The following is a 20,223-nucleotide window of genomic DNA, read 5'->3' on the forward strand; positions in this document are numbered from 1 at the left end:
AATCATTTAACTTTAAATATTGCTCGTTTTTCAGATGAGACCTGGTGCATTTTTAGTTAACACTGCAAGGGGCGGTCTGGTCGATGACGAAATGTTGGCGCTAGCACTCAAGCAGGGAAGAATAAGAGCTGCAGCTTTAGATGTTCACGAGAACGAACCTTTTAATGTATTCCAAGTAAGATTGTAGTAAAACATCTTACACCTCAACTCCACTTCTGAATTATGAATGTTACTAACCAAATGTTCTTTTGTTTTTCAGGGAGCCTTAAAAGATGCTCCAAATCTTATATGTACACCACATGCAGCCTTCTTCAGCGAAGCATCTGCTACAGAATTACGTGAAATGGCAGCCACTGAAATTCGACGGGCGATTGTCGGCAATATTCCAGAAGTTTTGAGGAATTGTGTTAATAAAGAATACTTTATGCGAACACCTGCAGCTACAGCCGTTGCTGCTGCGGCCGCTGCGGCAGTCTACTCCGAAGGTAAACTACAAATATTATCAAATCCAGAAAAATGAAAAAAATAAAAATTTAATACAAAAAAAAAAACAAACATAAAAAAATACAAGAAAATTATATATATATATATTATACAAAAATTTTAAATTCTTAAGAAAACAAAAACAAAAAAATTAAAAAAAAAATATAAAACAACAAACAAATGCAAAACAAAAAAGATAACACCGAAAAAAAAAAAAACAAAAACAACAAGATCCTTGTAAAAATAACGAGATTTTCCATTTATTATTATTTTTTTCGTTTCAATTAAGTTTTTCTTAAAAAAAATATTGAAAGTAAATTTTGATTTCATTTTTAAATTAAATCCAAAAACAAAAAGCATCCAACAATCTTAAACAAATACAAATAGATTTTTAAAGATTTTTTTTTCTTATATATAATTTTCCTTAGTATACATATCAATTAAACAAAAAAAAGTAGACAAAACAAAAAGTACACAAATCAAAATAAATAATTATTCATTGATAGGTCAAATAGATTTTTTTAGGGCTTAATTTTTTGTATTGCATATGCAAAGCATAGCATTGCTTAGGGAAAGACAAACAGTAACACATAATTGCTAATTCTAACACTCACACATACACACAACACACGCACTAAAAATTATTACAAATATTTATGATATTTTTTTTGTTTTTGTAGAAATAACATACAATAAGCATAATTTTATTCTCTATCATAAACACAAAAAGCAAGCGAAACTTAGTTTGTTGAATTTATTGAAAATGAAAAACAAAACTCTAACGGTGTCATAAAAATTATAAAAAAAAATAAAATTGGTCAGACATTTAATAGGAACTATTAGGAGCTATTGATTTGGAAACTACAAATATATTTACATAGGATGAATAAGCACTCAAAGGTTTAGCAAATAGAATTAGAATATCATCCTCCGGAGGTGGTGGCACGTAGAAACGAATAGTTTATTTTGAAATAGTCCTTCGAATAGTTTCAGTTTTTTTTTATATCAACTGTAAATGAAAATAATAAATTTTTTTTAAGATTCAATTAGAAACCTTTTGAATGATTTTTAAATTATGATTGTAACCTGTCGTTTCGGACAATTGAATTACCAAATCATAGTTTTAATATTATAATTCTATGAATTAATCACCTAGGCGCAAAAACAAACATTGATTGAATTAAAAAAAAAAAAAATTGAATGTAGTGACATCTAGTTGCCATTTTTAAGTGATTTTTCTCAATTTTTGAAGAATATCTGTTTTTTTTTTCATTAATTACCATCCTTTTTTTTAAACAACAAAAAACATGTTCATAAGAAGCGACAGTTGGAATTTAACTAAATCTTCAACTCAAAGGTTCTCTAATGCAAATCAAAATCATCTAATCCACTCGAAATTTGTTTTCCTGCTAGAGCAGGATACCAATTAAATTCCATCAGAATGAAATTACTTTCTACATACCTTATTTGGTAAAAAAATCTTCATTCTTAAAACTCTAGAAAACTGTGTTGTTTCCGTTTCAGCGGAATAGACCCTGAGTAAGGAAACCTTCTTACATCGTTTTCCGTTTGGAAATCAATGCAATTTGGTTTAAAACTATAGAATTAATGCATAACCATAAATCCAGATTTTTGTCTTCGTAATGGAAAATTTCACACAAATCGACACTACGTATGATCGGATTTTGTGATTGTTTTTTCGTGAATCGTAGCAAATTTCCGATACGAATGAAATTCATGATTTGCCTATTATAACATACAAATCTGCAGTCGACTTATTCGACCTTTTTAAAATCCGCTCTCAATTTTTTTAAAACTCTCTGGAATAACAAAGTACGACAATTAAACAGCCCTTTAATGTAGTGAGAAAGACTCCCAATTGAAAAATTCAGGGGTCTTGAAAAAGTTTTTGGAGATTTTTTTGATTGGAAGCCCTTCTTCGTAAAGAATGGTGCTTTTAATTTGTTTACTCTCATAGCCCGAAATATATGAGGCAATTTTGAGTTTGGATTTAATTTAGACAAAAATGTTTGCACATTCGTTTTGAAACTGCGCAAGAAATCAATTAATTTTTTCGAAAATAAAAATTCATTCATAATTGTATTTATCAGTTTTTTTTTTCAATGTTGAACACTCATAATTTTAAGACACAGTTTTTCAGTACGAGATCAAAGTAAATTAAGAATAAGGTCGACTTATTTTGTGAAATATCTCAGGATCAAATGAGAATGTTTTTCGTTTTTAGTTTGTTAGCGCCTTCAGCATCAATCTTGCGCTTAAAATTTACTTTCTCAGTGAAATGGGCATACGCTTATTTGAAGGGTGAGCTATTTCTGAGTTAACTAAACACTGAAAAACTGGCTACAAATGTTTAACATGAACAAAAAATGATCGAAGGACTTTAAAAACAATTTCAAGTTGAACACATTCGGGTATTATGCAGTGCTAGATATCAAAAATATTAGTTGTATTTCTTTTTATACATCACAATCATTATAAATAAGTTTTTTTTGTTCTATTTTATAATTTGCCATAAAACAACAAAAAATTATAACCATTTTTTTGTTGTTAAGTTTATTATAATCTTCAAATCTTAATATTTGTATGTTTTCAATATCAATCATAACAAAACAAAAACTTTATATTTGAGTGCAGGTTAACACAATTATAAGGCAGAATTTAGGACATTCATAAACATTTGATTTTTTTTATCCATTAAAACTCGCAAATCATTAGTATACGAAATTTGTTTTAGTTTGTTATAATTATTATTATTATTATAACACGGGAAATAATTTGAAAAAAAAAAAAAATATATGTTTGATTGTTGTTTTTGTATTCTAGTCTTATAACTACAAAAAAAAACATAATCTTTTACTTTTTAAGGCTTTGATTGATGACTTTTAGTATATATACATATTTTTAAAAAATTTTGTTTATTTTCTATTAATTTAATAATAATGTGTTTAAATGTATGTGTTTGTCCTAAAAAATATCTGTCATCCTGTACCAAAAAAAAATAATCGTTTATTTTGAATCATTCTGAAAGTGTTTTGTTGCATAAAACTTAAAAAAAAAAAATATTTGTTTGTCATTTGTGCAACCCAGTGATTGTTCATGTTTTTTGTTTAATTCATTTAAATATTAAACTTTATTTTAGCTAAAATTATAAATTTTCTATCGAAAATTAAGTCAATGTGCGATTTAACGATTCCAAAAGTTTTTTTGATTACTCTAAAAATGGAGTTTTTTCTATTCATTCAAATGCTTATTAAAATATTTGATCATATTCAGTTCACGTGGTCCAGCGCTTCACTAATTGGAAGCCTGAAAGGCTTTGAAAATAAAGCCTTGACGAGAATAGCGGGGGGGGGGGGGGGGGGGGCGATTAAATCCTTCCCCACACCCGCATTTTCACATTGCCAAACCTCCTTTGTGTATAAATCTTCACAGAAAGCCTCTTTTCGCTAATTTTGGCATAAAGCTGGCCAAGGAAGTGAAAGTAAGAGTAATATTTTCCTAGAGCATAACTTTGCGGAAAAGTTATTGACTTTGCCCTCGTCAACTTTGATTGCTGTTTCTTTACTTATGTGAAGTGTTGCCCAACAAAAACGGTCGGATTTCTTTTCAGACATTGCTTTGGATATCATCTCGGTTTAATAATCTCACTTTACCTAAAGTGGCCTCACTTTAATAGTTGACATGGAAGGAGAAGAGGTTCTGTAAATTTAGAGATTAATCCAAATGAGAGAACATTTTGAAAACTTGTCATACGAGTAATTACACCTCTAAGCCCAGACAAGAGTTACAAATTTTCGCTATGTACGATCGTAGATATCCATCACGAAAGTAATTCTTAACTGTATTTCAATTTTAAATAAGCTTTGAGTTTTTGTACCAATTATAGTTGGGAATTCCACCAACTGACAAGTTTTTTAATTCATGCACTTCTGAGTTAGGTATGGCAACAGAGTTCATAATTTGTGCTTTGAATCCTTGCTTTCTTAGGCGCAAAGTTCTTTGAAGGGTTACAGGTTTACTGGGACATGCGACACCGATGTAATGCATAGCTTTGCCTTAACACACAATTGATTGATTATAATCTATGTCATTGACGCGAAACAACACACTATTGCCTGGAGCAATCGAGTGCATGGATTCTGTTTATTTTCTGTTAAACCCTTAACAAAGTAAAGAGAAGTCAGAGTCGATGATTTGCTAATTAGAGATATTTAACAAGTAATTCACCATCCGTGTCCTTTTTATCGTTCAATTTCCGTAGCGTGTTGCGCCTAGTCATGTAGATCTAAAGCTGCGCCCACATTATGTTGATTTGTGATGATCAACACGCAAATGTGAACGTGTTGATCAATAGCGCTACTCAACCTTTGCTGACCTGAAAGCAAACCGATTGAAAAAAAAAACGTGTTGGTCAACATAATGTGGACGCAGCTTAATGCTTTCTTATTAGACGCTCAGCAAAAAGCTACTTCTCAAGCACAAGAATTTTGTGTAATAAATTCATTAAATCGCACATTTTCTTTTTTTTTCCTTGCAACAAAAACTTTTTCGTATTCATGAACAGTATTTATCATAATTGCAAGCCTCGAGTTAAGTTAACAAAACAACTGCTTGAAAACTGTGTATGAATACGATCCAATGCTTTTTATGTATTTTTTTTTTAACCAAAAATGTTTTTTGCAAAATCACACTTTTATTATAATTTTTATGACAATCGTAAGGGGAAATAATAATTTTAAAAATGATACTTTGTAGAAACAAGATTAATTGTTAAAAAAAAATTTAAAAAATATATAAACTTACTGAATTTTATGTATATTTCATAAGGACTACTCACACATGCAATTTGAAGAAAAGAAGAAAAATATTCAAACAAAATTTGTCAACAAACAAAAAACTAATTCAAATGTCTAAAAAAAATTATTTTGCTCTAAAAAAATGATCTCATCATCCGCGTTTATTTTTGCCCTCAAATAGTAAAAACAAAAAATCCAGTTGAAACAGATTTAAGAAAACAAAATTTCGAATCAAACCTGAGAAAATACAGACAAACCGAATAATAAAACATAATAATAAAATATAATTTGTTGTTATTACGAGAAACAGAAAAGAAAAAAAAAAACATATTTTGCACAAATATCCTTTTATATTTTTTGTTTTAATTCCTTAATGTTTTTTTAATTATTTTTTTTTTAATTAATTAAAATCGAACGAAATATATGTTAAATAAGAAAATAGAGATGCAAATGCAAGGAAACAAAAAACAAAAATCATATTAATAATTAAAAAATAGAATAAAAATGGAAAAAAGGAAACAAAATATAGAAACCAAGATGAAGGAAGATGAAGAAGAAAATAAAAAAAATAAACTGTTATTTTATATTGTATAAAATATTTTTAATAACTGTGAAAGCTGAATAAAATTAAATTTTCCAGAAAAAAAAAACAAAGAAATCAAAAAACTATTTTATGTTTCTTTTTTGTATATGGTTTTTTTATTTACAGACGGGTTACGTGATTTTGTTGTGCATATATTCACTGCGTTTTATAAGCGTTTTAAGCGATACATATTTAGCGAACAAAAGTTTTCTGTTGATTTGTTTTCTCTCTTTTTCTCTCTGTGTCTTCAACTGAAAACTTTTTTATAGTTTATTTTTTTGAATGATTATTATTATATGAAACAAAGCAAACAAACAAAAATAATTTATTTATATAAAATAATTAAAAAAAAAAAAAACAAAAATTGCATGGGATGATGGAATCATTATTTTTAAGAGCATAACTATTTTATTGCAAAAACAAAATACAAAAAAACAATCACAAGATTTTTTTTGAAACAAAAAAAATTTATTACAATAGATCAATAAGTTGTAGAATGATTTTTGTTTTTAGTCCGTTGTAAATTAGATTTATTTGTGTTGTTTTTTTCTTTTTTTGTATGTAAGTGAAAGTTCAGTAAGGTTATTTCTATTAATCGTATGTTGTTTCGCTTACTATTTGTCTTTTAAGTGTTTATGTTTTAATGACATATGAAAAACTGCATTTTGAACTTAGTTTGATGTATGTCTTAGAACAGGAACACTTCTTCATCTCAAAAAAAGCTTTAAAAACGATTTTTCTTAACAAAAAAATAATCGTTACTTCTAAACATCAATTGTTATAAAATTAAAGTTCAGGTAGAAGCTCTCATGTTTTATCAAAATTATTTCTTCCGCTAGAAATAGTGTTATGTCTTATCACAATTCCATCATTCCCATCTGTTTTTAGTTGTGCTCATTATTTAGGAACTATATCTATTCAGTTTTTCGATTCAATTTAAACTAAATTTATTCCTGTGTATGTATTGTACAAAAAGCTTATTATAGTTAACCATATTTCAAAAATTAATTATAGCCTTAGTAATGGTTATATAGGTAATGCAGTTTTCATTTACTATTGAATTAGGGCGATTTCCTGGTAATTAACGTTACATTCAGAAAAATCTCCAAACATGAAATCAGCTTAAACGTTAATTTGTTATTTGTTACTGAGAAAAGTAAAAGAGCTTGCATAATTTGTCAAAGCTTCATGTCAACTTTTTCATGGAATTACCCATTAAAAGTATGAAGGTTAAAATCCAAATTGAAAAAAAATCTTATGGTTGAAAAGCTGTTCTGAACTCAAATTTTTACAATAAAATAAATAAGTATTAATTTTGCAGTTGTCAAAATGTTCCAACGAATGTTTTTGGCATCTAGGTAGTGAAAACCAAATAAAGTCGACTCCATCTATGTATTTCGAATTTTCATGGAATTCCAAAATAAGGGATTCCATTTAAAAGGGATTAGAATTGTGATTTGGTTAAAAGAATTACATAATTAAATGTAAACAACACAATTATTGAGTCAAGAGAAGTTTCTTGATTTATGGTTAATTTTCATCTTTAGCAAAGTCAAACTGTATTAAAAATGCAGAGTTGTATAACTGAAATTTTTTTGGCTAAACACTAATCTGAAGGTGCCCAACGAAATTTTCATTTAAATATGAGAAATTAACGAAAAAAAAAAAAGCCCGTAAAAAAGTTTTTTTTTTTTTTTATTTGTGTTCAGCAACCCAAAAACATAATGTCGGCCATTAAAGTAAAAAGTCGAACTTCCCACTTTTATGTCTAATTACAATTTTTTTTTTAACCATATTGAGAATCCTGTGAATACTGAACGAATCTCTGCAGCATGGGATCAAAGTTTATAAATATTTGCATGGCCACATCGAATATAGGTTTCTTCACGTTAAATTAAATTGAGGCTGGAGACTGTAAAAGACAATTCGCTGTTAATGCTTACAATGATTTTCCGTTCCCTTATTTCGCAAAAAGTTTCCTCAGATTTATTCCTGTTTTGTATGCTTAATTTTAAATCTATTCAAATTTCAACTGAATGAAATTAACATTCTTGGAGTGCAAAAGTGTATTGCTTTCTGGAGAAAATCCGAAAAAATAGTTTTTAACAATGAGTATTTTTTGGAACCTTGTTCAATTGGGCCGTGTTTTATTTTCCCCTTGATCCTGATCCGATCATTGTATTTATTTGCTTTACGACAACAAATCGAAATCCTGCTTTTGTTGTAACGCAAATAATTATAATGATTCGATCAGAATCAGGGGGAAATTAAAACACGGCTATTAAGACTGGGTTCCCTTTTTCAGCAAAGTCAAATCTCATGTAAAAGCATTTGTGTGTATTAGTGAATGTGTTTCGCTCTCTCGCCATCGAATTCTCTGGTTTTTTACTCTCAGGATGTTGGTTATGGTTTTCATTCATTGTCTCTTTGTGAGATCGCCATCGCACTCACGCGTGCGGGGTGACATGCAAATGGATGTAGGTATACTACATAGATCTTTATATGGATATGGTGTTTGTGGACGAAAACTGGTTTGAAATTCAATATTTTCATGAAAGATTTCTGGAGTGTATACCTATTTATTTTTGAAATGAAAACTTGTTTCCATGTTGCTGTTGTGGATGGCATTTGAGTTTTTTGTGTATCAGAGAAATTTTTTGCACTATAATAATAATTATAGTTGTTCAGCGGAGAAGCAGGTAGAGGATGTGTTATATGGGTGCATTGATAAAATATACTTGACAGTATCCTTTGTGTAGTTTGTATAAAAATATGAGTAGATGCGCAGAAGGATTGGTTTTCAGGTTCTTGCTCACTTTGCAGTTGTTCTTCGTTGAGCAATTTTTTATCTCGCACACGCGCGTGCCGGCTGACATGGAAATGTATTTACTTACAATATATAGAATGTTTAGGTTCTTATCTATATGTTGTTTGAGGATGGACTCGATATCAATCCAATTTACTTTCAACACCTTTTTAATAAAGATTTTTTTAGAGTCACCAATGCAATGAACTCAGTTGAATCGATTTTGTTTTTTATTTACCTATACCTACATTATTAGGAAACAAAAATAAGGCAGCATTAATAACACTGGTCAACAAAATTGAACTTTTTTTTTGCCACAAGAACCAAGATATACTTTTCTATAGGTTTTTGATATGCTGAACTCGAATCTGAAGTCAAAAAAAATTTGATTGGCCTCCGTTTTTGAGATATAACAGTTATAAAATGCTGAAAAACGTCATTTTGGCTCTTTTCTAGCTTCTGTTTTTATGTGGGGTAATTCATTATAAACAAATTTGTTGCCAATAGCATTTTTCTGATTGCGCATTCGAGTTCAGCAACTCAAAAACCTTTAAAAAAGTATATTTTGGTTCTTGTGGCAAAAAAAGTTTAATTTGTTTGGCCAGTGCTATTTCTGAGTCAAAGACCACTCCTTAAATTTTAAATATCTCGGGAAGTAAAAAAGATATTGGAAAGATTTAAACATTTTTTGAAAGAATAAAACCAGTTCTTATAGGAACCGTTACAAATTTTTTCATAAGAAACTACCCCACATAAAAACATAACCTCGAAAACAGCCAAAATGACGTTTTTCGGTATTTTCTAACGGTAATATTTCAAAAACGGAGGCCAATAAACATTTTCTGACTTCAGATTCGAGTTCAGCATATCAAAAACATATAGAAAAGTATATTTTGGTTCTTGTGGCAAAAAGCTTGTTGACCAGTGTAACTTATAAGTTACTTTTTTTTAAACCTTGAAATTAATTTTTCAACTATGTAATCAAAGTTTAGGGAAGTTTTCAAAATAATTTTCAAGCTCAACACTTTGAAAAAAAAATGATCTATTTTTTCAAACTGATATTTTATTTATAAATTCAGATAGGCATTAGCTACTTTTTTGCTTGTTTCCTCAGTAGGTGTAATTTTAAAAACTTTGTTTTTGCTAAGGAAACATACTGAGCATCTTCACCTATTCAAAACTATTTCTATAAATACCATCAGGTGCATTCTAACCACAAATACACTTATATAACCCTTTACACATTCCCCCGCGAAAATATAACTATTATACCTACAAACCTACAAAAAAAAACCGAATCCGCAACATATAAACAAAGACTATGAAAAACAAAACGATATACAGGGTGTCCCACAGTCACCGCCCCAAATGAAAACCATGGATTCCTGAGGTCATTTGAAGTCGAAAAACTTAAGAGGTAATTTTCTCGTTTTCGTCCCGTTTTCGAGTTACCACGGTTTTTATGATTTTTGCTCTCTTGTTCTTTAACTGGCCTTATCTTTGCCAAAAACTAAGTTTGATTTGAAAGATTTTTTTTACAACCAATCAAGAACTTATTACAGTTTAAGTTTGTCTCAAAACTTTATTTTCTGCGGACAACCGTTTCTCCACAATTTTGCATCAAACACAATTTTCTTCGATTTTTAAGTTGTTTTTTACACTTTCATATCATTTAAGTCAAAAAAACACGTTAATGAGTATTAATTTTTTGTCCTTTTTCTTAAAGCCCAGTTTATTTTCATAAAAAAAATAAGTTTTATTTCATAAAAAAGGCTACTGAAAGTAATTAAAAAAAAAATAAACAAACTGAGTGAATTAAAAAAAAAATAATTTTTAAATAAAAAATTGATTTAAATAAATTAAATTTTTTTCTGAGCTTTATCTTTTTGTTCTTTTCTTAATCACAATAGCTCAGAAAAAGTTTTTAATTCATTTAAATCAATTTTTTATTTAAAAATTTTTTTTTTTTTAATTCACTCAGTTTGTTTATTTTTTTTTTTAATTACTTTCAGTAGCCTTTTTTATGAAATAAAACTTATTTTTTTTATGAAAATAAACTGGGCTTTTAGAAAAAGGACAAAAAATTAATACTCATTAACGTGTTTTTTTGACTTAAATGATATGAAAGTGTAAAAAACAACTTAAAAAACGAAGAAAATTGTGTTTGATGCAAAATTGTGGAAAAACGGTTGTCCGCAGAAAAAAAAGTTTTGAGACAAACTTAAACTGTAATAAATTCTTGATTGGTTGTAAAAAAAATCTTTCAAATCAAACTTAGTTTGGCAAAGATAAGGCCAGTTAAAGGACAAGAGAGCAAAAATCATAAAAACCGTGGTAACTCGAAAACGGGACGAAAACGAGAAAATTACCTCTTAAGTTTTTCGACTTCAAATGACCTCAGGAATCCATGGTTTTCATTTGGGGCGGTGACTGTGGGACACCCTGTATTTATATTATATAACCCCGCACGCACGCGCGAGTGTAGTATAATAAACAATACAACCCAGAAATCAACCTAAATATAGAAATCAATCATTGTGCACAAGCACATGTCAAATGTCAATACACATTTTTACACACAAACAAATGCATACCACATATCTAATCCTTTACCTATATCCCCGCACGAGCGATTTGAATATTACACAATGCAAAGAATTTCGCTGACACCAAAAAAAAAAAACCCAAAAGTGTCAACTCGCAACCGCGGGTGCGATATTATAAACACGAAATGAATTGTTAGAAAAAACCCAAGAGTCAACAAGAACAAAACAACCCTTTTTGAAAACAAAAGATAATGATCTTGCAAAAAATATCTACTATCTACCTACTCTCTTCATAATTTCATGAATGATTTCTGCCTGCCTGAGTGAGGAAATAGGAAACAAAAAAAAAAAATACATATTATGTAAACACAAAAAAAAAAAACAAAATATAACGAGAAAATGAGAGCGCAAGAGCAAGTTTTTTTTCAATAAATAGAAAAGAACAGAAAAAAAGAGTTCATCAGCGCCAGCTTATGCGTGGCATTCTTTTGAACTAAATTTGCATGTGTGCGTGATCAATGGAATTTTCAAAGTAAAAAAAGCTAAAATAGACACTTTTTCAACAATTTATATTAAAAATACTGTGAGCAAAAATATATATTTTTTTTTTGAAACTGATTTGAAATATAATGAAAAAAAATAATAAAAATAAATTGTGGATGCTTTGACTGCCCCTTCCTCAAAAACAGAATGCAAATATTGGTTTATTAAAATCAAATTTTTAGTGTGTAAATAAAAAAAATATTTTTTTTTGGCAAACGGGTTGCATGAACAACTTTATTAACTTCTCATTAAAAAATACAAAAACATTTTAAAAAATAATCACGCTTTGCCCCACGACCAAAATGCTAAAAAAGTGCATTTTGACACCTTTCCTTCAAATTAACCGTTCAAACTAACTTCAAATTAAATTTTAGAAATTTTATTGGATTCTCCTAATTTCCCTTTATTGTTTTCTTTTTGTTTCATCTAAAAACACTAATAAACGGTAAAGTTATTCTAAGAAGAGTGAGTAAAAAAACATGAAATTACAACAAATTAACGAAGCTTTTTTTCTAATAAAAAAAAAAAAAAAAAAAACTGTTTCGCGTACTGCATGAAAACACATTTGATCATTATAAAACAAAAAAAAAATAAATAAAAAGTTTATAAACAACGGTGCCCCAACCAAAATTCTGATTCAATCTAAATTTGCAGGAAAAAAATCATTTTCGACCCTTATAAAAATCGCACAAGAAATGTTTCTAAAATTTAAATGATGCAAAAATATTTGTACGTTTATTACCTTTTCAAAAAAGTACGTTTCATAAGATTATCTTATAAACTGCAAAAGTTATACAACAATTAGTCAACCGTCTTCCATTAAAATGCTATGGAAACCCCCCCTTAATGAGAATTTGTTTAGAGAGAAGAGAACAAAGAACAAAAGAGAGTATATTATTGGCGGATGGCAAAATAAAACATGTTTACTCATTGACGTCAACTTTTTTGTGCACCCTTCTTTTTCAGGATTCCGATGCTCAGCAAGTGGCTTGGAATAATTCGACATTATGTAACGTAATTTATATAAATTACATAAAATCTTGTGATTTTAAAATTTGTATATCGTCGCTGTAGTTCTAATACCTCGTAACCCAGAAAAGTCTATTATTTTTCAGGAGAGGCAAAAAACTAAGCATGAAATGTATGAGAATCAATACAAATGATCTGGTTTTTATTAAGCGAAGCTCTGACAATATCGATGTTAGGCAAACAGGGTCTTTTCTATTACATTCGGATTTTTTTTAGTTTCATTAGTCCAAAATTGCGTTTTTCTGGGTTACGAGGTATTAGAACTACAGCGACGATATGCTAAATGCTATTATTTCTATGTAAGCAAACGATGGAGTGTACAGTACAGTACACACTCCCTATGCACCTATTAATGATTTATTATGGTTGCAGACATGGCGATTTTTGATTGCACGTAAAAAGCGATTGAAATTTCGAAGTATATTTTTTTTTATTTAAGGAGCAATAAAAGCGATTTTTGATTTACCATTCATTCAAAGTTCTGATGTCAGTTATGTATGTATTTTTACAAAAGAGGTGAAGTATATGGTGAATTTTTTTCGTTTTGTTTTAACCTTCAGGGAGAAAGTTGATTCTTTAAAAGTACTAAAATTGGTTCTCATTCTATGGGACTGTGGTTAAGATATTTCTAATATAGTTCTGCACAAAAAAATATATCAAGAAATCTGAAGTCCAAGCTTGAACTCACTTCTGTGTATAAGCATTGTCTATGTCTTTGTCTATTCATTTACGAGAGCTTCTACCAATTAATTTCTCCATTTCTCTTAGTCAGAGAAACAATTTATGTGCGTTGATACAAAATCATTAAAACCAGGTTAAATCATCAGAACAAAATTTTAAATTATAAATAAATTATTTTTTTCGTTTGCAAATTTTCATACCTAAGCTAAAATTTTATAAAAATACAAAACAGGATTAAATGGAGGATATTATACAGGCGCACTGCAACAGGCCCACAGCACAACACCCCACGAAGCACCACACAGTGCAGGGGCACATGCTCCTCCATCTGTAAATCCCTCTCCAGTATCAGCACCGCCAGTGTCAGCTGTACCACAGCCTCAGGTTGGACTTCAACTTGGACTTGTGAGTAAATCGGTAGGTATTTCTTCAATTTCTCTTTTGTATAGATAGAAAAACAAAGTTTCAATATTGTTTTTATATAGATAATTCTTGTAATCGTTACTTGTTTTTTTTTTATTATTTTTTTTCTGTTTCGTTATTTTATTTGTGTAGATTGGATAGATTTATGGTAATTTTATTTTTTTGTTTAATTAGTTTTTAAATTAATTAATTACTAGAACGTTAAGTTAAGTAACAATTTTGTTAAAAGTAGAAAACTGTAGAAACCTTTATTTTCGATAAAAAAAAATTCCAATTTTAAAACCGAATAGAATATTCATTATCATTTTCCGTTATACATATTTTAAAATCCTTGGAAGAATATTCATAATTCAAATGTTTTTACAAATAAAAAAAATTAATATGTTAAGTGGATTCAATATCCTCGTTTAATTAAGATTGCATAGGTCAAATAGTTTCTGTTGCCCAGAAAAAGTTAAAACTTGTTAGTCTCGCTGCGGTTAATCTCACCTAAACGACAATTTCGAATGATTACTTTTGACTTTTTTTTTAAATATCATTGGGAAGTTGTTCCTCTTTTGAGACAGAAAACAGATTCCACCAAGTCAGCATTAGGCTCCTGGGAAGCTTAACTTTAAAATTTAGTTTAGAAATTGAAGTGTTTTGTCATTTCTGCGATATCTCAAAAAATCCCTTCTGGTTAGTCTCCTTTGCATGGGAATATCCTTAAAATATTTTGAAAAATTGCTCAGTCCATCGGCTATTTCTAGTCTTTCACCTTCCAAAATCTTCTAATTAGTTTCAAATACCTAAAGTTCAAAAAACCGTCCCATTCCATGTAAAATGCATTTTCTAGTGTTTCATGCACACACAAGGTCCCTTTTTCAATGTTATAGTCTCGTTATATGCACTTTTACATTAATTATCTACTTCAATAAAAACAAAACAAAAAACAAATGAAAAAAAAAAAAAAACAACACAAAACAAATAATAATAAATCTGTTTCATTACAACAGCTCTTGCGGTGATTGATCTTTGTTTATGACCTTCTTTGACATGGAATTCAAGCCGATTTGGCGTGCTTCTTTGGATCTCTGCGCAACACACTATCAAAATTAGCAACACTGAAAGTTTTTTTTTATTCAAGAGCAATTCAAAATTTTGTTAAAAATAAAATTAAAAAAAAAAATTAAGTACTAAAATGAAAAAAATCAATTTTATGTATATTTTCAATTCAGATGTAGCTTAAAAAAAAAAACTGTTAAAGCAGCATGTAATTTACTTTATATATTTTTATTTTAATAAATTTTTCTATACTACCCAAAAAAATAAGAACAGAGTTGTTGTTAGTTCATTTCTTTATTTTTTGTTTGTTTCTGTTTTTGTTTTTAATAAAACAGCTTTCACAATAAGTAGGTATGAGCATTACCATAGCTTGCTAGCTTCTTTTGGATGAATAAAAAGTAAGCTTTTTTCTAAGGTATCACTAGAACTCCCTATAGCGCAAGCAAGTTCGCTGTTTTCAGCAAGTTTTTGGAATTATTATATTCTGGGATAAATGAAGGACTGTGCATTTGCAATTGGATGGTATTCAAATACACCTAGCTATTTAAAAACAAATACTTTACGAACTAAGAATTAAATGAATTTGAGGCTATCGTGAATAAAAATGATCATCAAAAGTTTCCCTCGGAATTTCTTTGTATCGGCAATACATTTGCCAGGGATATAAAGCTTTCATTACATAGGATTTTTTGTTCCTTGGAAATAAATTCGGAGGGAAATTCACGAGTGCACAAAAAATTCGAAGGGAAAAAAAAATATTTTGAGGGAAACACAATTTCCCTGGAGATTCACGATGATTTAAAAAAAACTACTTTTCCCTTAATATGACCGCTCTAAATCGATAAAATATTAAATCTTATGCCGTTTAAAATATTTGAAATTTGAAGATAAAATAGCTTTTGAGATAAATTAGAAAGAGATGTTCACGAGCGAAGTGAAGTTAACAATACAGATGCATTTTTCATAACAAGCGTAATGTACATATTGTATTTATCTTTGGTTATCTCAACATCCGAATTTTCAATTTGTACACTGAGGGAAAAAACAACAACAAAACACTATGATTTAACTATTTAAACTAAAGACGATCATTTTAAAATCAAATTAGAACTACATACATACATACATTATTTTTAATTCAAAGTTATTTCAACTTCGAAAACAACCTTTAATTAAAATAAAAAGAAAATTGGGATCCTAGGTCAATAGCAAGTGATTTACCATATTTTAAATTTTTTTTTAAATTTCTAATTTATGTAGAATTTCTTTCAATCCAGAATTTTTGAATCAAGTAATTATGATTTTAAAAGAAATTATTTTTGTTTGTATCTTGTATGGGATAAAATAGATTTATAGCCAATGATAAAGTACAAAAAAGGGCACTGGAGATTTACTATAAGTCCTGTCTCATAATAGTATTAATAAAAAAAAAGAAGCTTCAAATGTATTAAATACATATCTCAACATAATATTCGTTATTTTCTATCATATAAACGAATTAAACCTAAACCTGTATGTGAAACATTTTCTAAAAACAAATCTTGCTTGGCTAAAAAAAGTTCCATTTATGATAAACAAAAGCTTTTACCTCATAATTTATAAGTATCAACAATAAATATTTCAGTGGAAAATTTGAGAAGGAAACAAATTTTTTTGCGGGTGGCAATGGTGTAGTGGATGTAGTGCTTGACTGCTAACCTGAAGGTGTGTGTTCGAGCTCTACCTTGGGCAGCATTCTTCTATTTATCCCCCAGCTTGGACGCGGTGGGATTTTTTTATTTCCCGAGAAACAAAACCCTTCTGGAGATTCACAATAAGGCCTTATGAAATCAGTTGATCTTTGTGAACCATTATGCTATAGTAGTTTGTCATAAGTGGCCTTTCTATCAATAAAGCGCTAGTCGTCATTGTGAAAAAAAATCGAACAAAATTCTTCATATAAAATTAGCTTGTTGAAATTCTAGCAAATTTTCTTACCCCAAACTTAAACCTACGCAATTTGTTGAATGTTCGATTTCATTCATAATGAAGGCCTGCGTGGAACTTACAATAAGGCCTACAACATAATCTGCATGAATCGAAAATGGACTTTGTAATTTTGTTACCAAGGTTGTATTTAAAATGCGAAGGACAATAAATTAGTTCATACATTTTTGAAGCTCATTTAAAAATGAAAAAAAAATTGACATCCAAACCCTAAATCATAAAAAGTAAACCTCTTGTTAGCCACATCCAAATTGAGCTCGTAACAAAAATTGATATTTATGCGTGTTAGTTCAAATCGTTGAGCGCAATGTAATCGAGTAAGTCTAACTTTTTAAGTCTCGACTGTGTGAGCGATAACCACTAATAATTTCCTGTAAAGAACCGTAGTCAATTTGCAAAAATGTTTTTTTTTTTGAAAATATATTATTTTATAAGAACTAAACGGCATGTACCGGACACTCAATAGCTAACCTTTCGCTTACGTCCTTAGTGAAGCAACATTTTTAAAATATGTATATTATTTGAAGGTTTTTGGTAGTTGAACTGGAATCGGGTTTTGAAATATTCCTGTATAAAAATAAAAAAAAAATAGTGTTCCACTATTTTCGAGGTTATGCCAAAGTAAGTTGGCTCGAAAAAAAAAACAAATCGTATATTTGCTACCGTTAAGGCGGGAGGAACACTTAAAACATAGTACTATTAGACGTTACAGTTTTGAGATCAACTTTTTCATTCAAAAGTAATTTGAAATCTTCTCTTCAATGTGATGAAGCATCCACAAGTCTCAGTTAACAAATATAATTAGTTAAAATGTTACATTACGTCACGTGCCTAGCATTAAAAACCAAGTTTTAGCATTTATTCTTAGTTAAAACTTTATGGAAAGATAAGCTGGCTAGTTATCAATTTGGAATTTAAGTTTGTAAGCAATAGTTATGTCTTGAGAAATAGTTTCTTATTCCAAAAAAAAGTTTTATATTGCCACCCCAATCCATTTATTACTCTTTTTTTATGGAATGCCTCTATGTAGAAAAGCATGATACTCAAATATTTAATTTTTACGTTCATATTTTCAAATATCGTCTGAGTGCATTAACTTTCATATTCAGCAAACTTAACAAATTATAAAATCAATTATTATTATTATAAAACTAAGTTCAAAAAGTAGTTACACATACATAGTTCACCGTATATTATAAACAATATTTTCAATCAAAGCTCTATATAGTCCGACAATTGAATAATAATGTCCTTTTCTTTTAATTTTAGCCGCTGAGTGCACCCGATCCTAATAATCACCATTCGTCTAAGCCAGAGCCGTCAGAGGTCCAATAGTTCAAAAACGCCAATTATATTACTAATTAAAGCAAAACAAGTGAACACCATAGCTGTTGTAAGTCATCAGAAAAGAACAAATAAAAAAGTAACAAATATTAAGAAACACCGCAGAGCCGTAATAAGGAGAAAAAAATGTATTATTTTTTTTATATTCTATTTTTGTTTAAATGTTTTTTACAAACAAAAAAAAAAAATCAAATAAGAAAATGTAACTTCTCTATTTCCAACAAAGAACAAAAAAAAAATCGCTTCTCTCCCAAAAAGACTCACAAAACAAAACAAAAACAAGAACAAAAAATTAAATCTGCAATATTTGACTTAATTTCGCGTTTGCATTAAAATTATAATTAAATATTTTAATTTCTATTTTTTTTTTTTTGATTATACCTACTAGTTAAGAAAAATGTTATAAAGAAAAAAAAAAAAATTGTAATATGAGAAAATAGAAAAATTTAGACGAACATTTAACACCAAATTTTCAAAACATAAACAAAAACGCATTAATTTTGAGTTTAACTTTATATTTAAAAAAAAATTAATATTAAAAAAGAAAATTAGATTAACGAATTACATAAAGATAAAATAATAATTTTACTTTTTCCCTTGTTGCTACGACTTCAACAACAACAACCAACAACAAAATACCGAAACACCACTATAATTTTTTTTTTTTTGTAATTCAACACGATTAATTAATTATATATATAAAATATATAACAAACAAAAAAAGAAAACTTATTAATGATGCATGATTGAGAAATAATAATAATTATAATATTGTAAAGCCCTCCCCTCGAGACGTTTGCCTCGCTCAGGCAAGGATCATTCTTAAACAAACAAAAAAAAAAATGTTCTTTTATTTTTTCTTTTATTCTTATGTTTCTTTTTTTTTTAAGAATTCGTAGATACATGTAATTTTAAGTTCTTAAGTAGACAACAATATTAAATAAAAAAAAAATATATATAAAAAAAAACCTATTTGAGATACAAGTAAAAAAAATCCTTTATAATACTAACGAAAAACAAAGTATAAATAAATAAAAAAAAAAAACAAAAAATAAAGAGAAGTAAAATAATTTTGCTTTTAAGATGGAAATGAAAGGTATCATCAACGGCAGCACCCAATCCTTTTATGTTTTTATTTTAAGAATTCTAATAGAGGTTCATTAAAAGGTGATTGATTTGATTGAGAAAAGGAATTATAATAAAAAGAAAATAAGAAAAGACAAAATATTGCAATCAGAAAGTAAACAAAAAAAAAAAACTTCTAGTGCCTTTTGTATTTCGTATACCCAAAAAGTTTTCTTCTCATCGTCTCTCTCGAATCCCGCTGCTGGTTTGAGAACGTGGTGTGCAGCAATGAACTTTTGTAACTTGGTGTATTAGTTAATTGTCAAATTGTTGCCTAGAAATAATTTTCATGTGAGTTTTTAGACTACAACAGTTTAATCCTTCATGCAACGAGAAGAGGAACATACCAATGATTTTTGAATAAATCTCTGCACCTAGAGTAGAGTTGATAGATCTTCAAGTTGTGCTACAAATTAGAGCTACAGCTGGATTATTGTATTAGGAATTCATGTCGGTTTTTTGTGTTTGTGAATGCTGTACGATGATGTTTGGGAATCATTATTTCGACTAAGCTTTTCAAAATTAAGTCGAAATTAGTCTTCGAAGTTTGTGAGAGATAATAAATCACATCAAAGTCACATCAAAACCACAAAAATTTAACGGATCTTTTGTGACTTGTATGTTTTAATGCTCTGTACCAATTTTCAGCTCAATGCGAATTAAATCTGGGTTTGCACTCCTTTATGTCTATTTTGTAAGGACTATACGCATTTTGCTGTGATATTTGCGTTTTGCTCGATGTGAATAAACTGCTTTTGTTTTTAAGACCGCCCTATGCGCGTATACATTGAGACTGTTTTATTGTAGGAGTAC

At 28.8% G+C, this 20,223-nt stretch overlaps 1 protein-coding gene across 10 annotated transcripts in view; it reads left to right on the top strand.

The window, feature by feature from the left end:
• Nucleotides 1-18,486, top strand: part of LOC129912998 (C-terminal-binding protein) — a 30,126-nt gene extending 11,640 nt beyond the window's left edge. For 5 of the 10 annotated variants that reach the window (XM_055991302.1, XM_055991301.1, XM_055991299.1 and 2 more), the window contains 4 exons: nucleotides 35-175; nucleotides 260-485; nucleotides 13,721-13,905; nucleotides 18,211-18,486. In XM_055991302.1, coding sequence (XP_055847277.1) covers nucleotides 35-175; nucleotides 260-485; nucleotides 13,721-13,905; nucleotides 18,211-18,276 — 618 coding nt within the window. In that variant the 3' untranslated portion in view covers nucleotides 18,277-18,486. Of the gene's footprint in view, nucleotides 1-34; nucleotides 176-259; nucleotides 1,506-5,331; nucleotides 5,940-13,720; nucleotides 13,906-14,906; nucleotides 15,222-18,210 lie in introns of those variants that run through there. The other 5 variants (XM_055991304.1, XM_055991303.1, XM_055991307.1 and 2 more) reach the window with 5 other exon arrangements.
• Nucleotides 18,487-20,223: the final 1,737 nt, after the last annotated feature.

Source organism: Episyrphus balteatus, chromosome 3 (assembly GCF_945859705.1).
Source record: "Episyrphus balteatus chromosome 3, idEpiBalt1.1, whole genome shotgun sequence".
In the NCBI taxonomy this organism is placed as follows: domain Eukaryota; kingdom Metazoa; phylum Arthropoda; class Insecta; order Diptera; family Syrphidae; genus Episyrphus; species Episyrphus balteatus.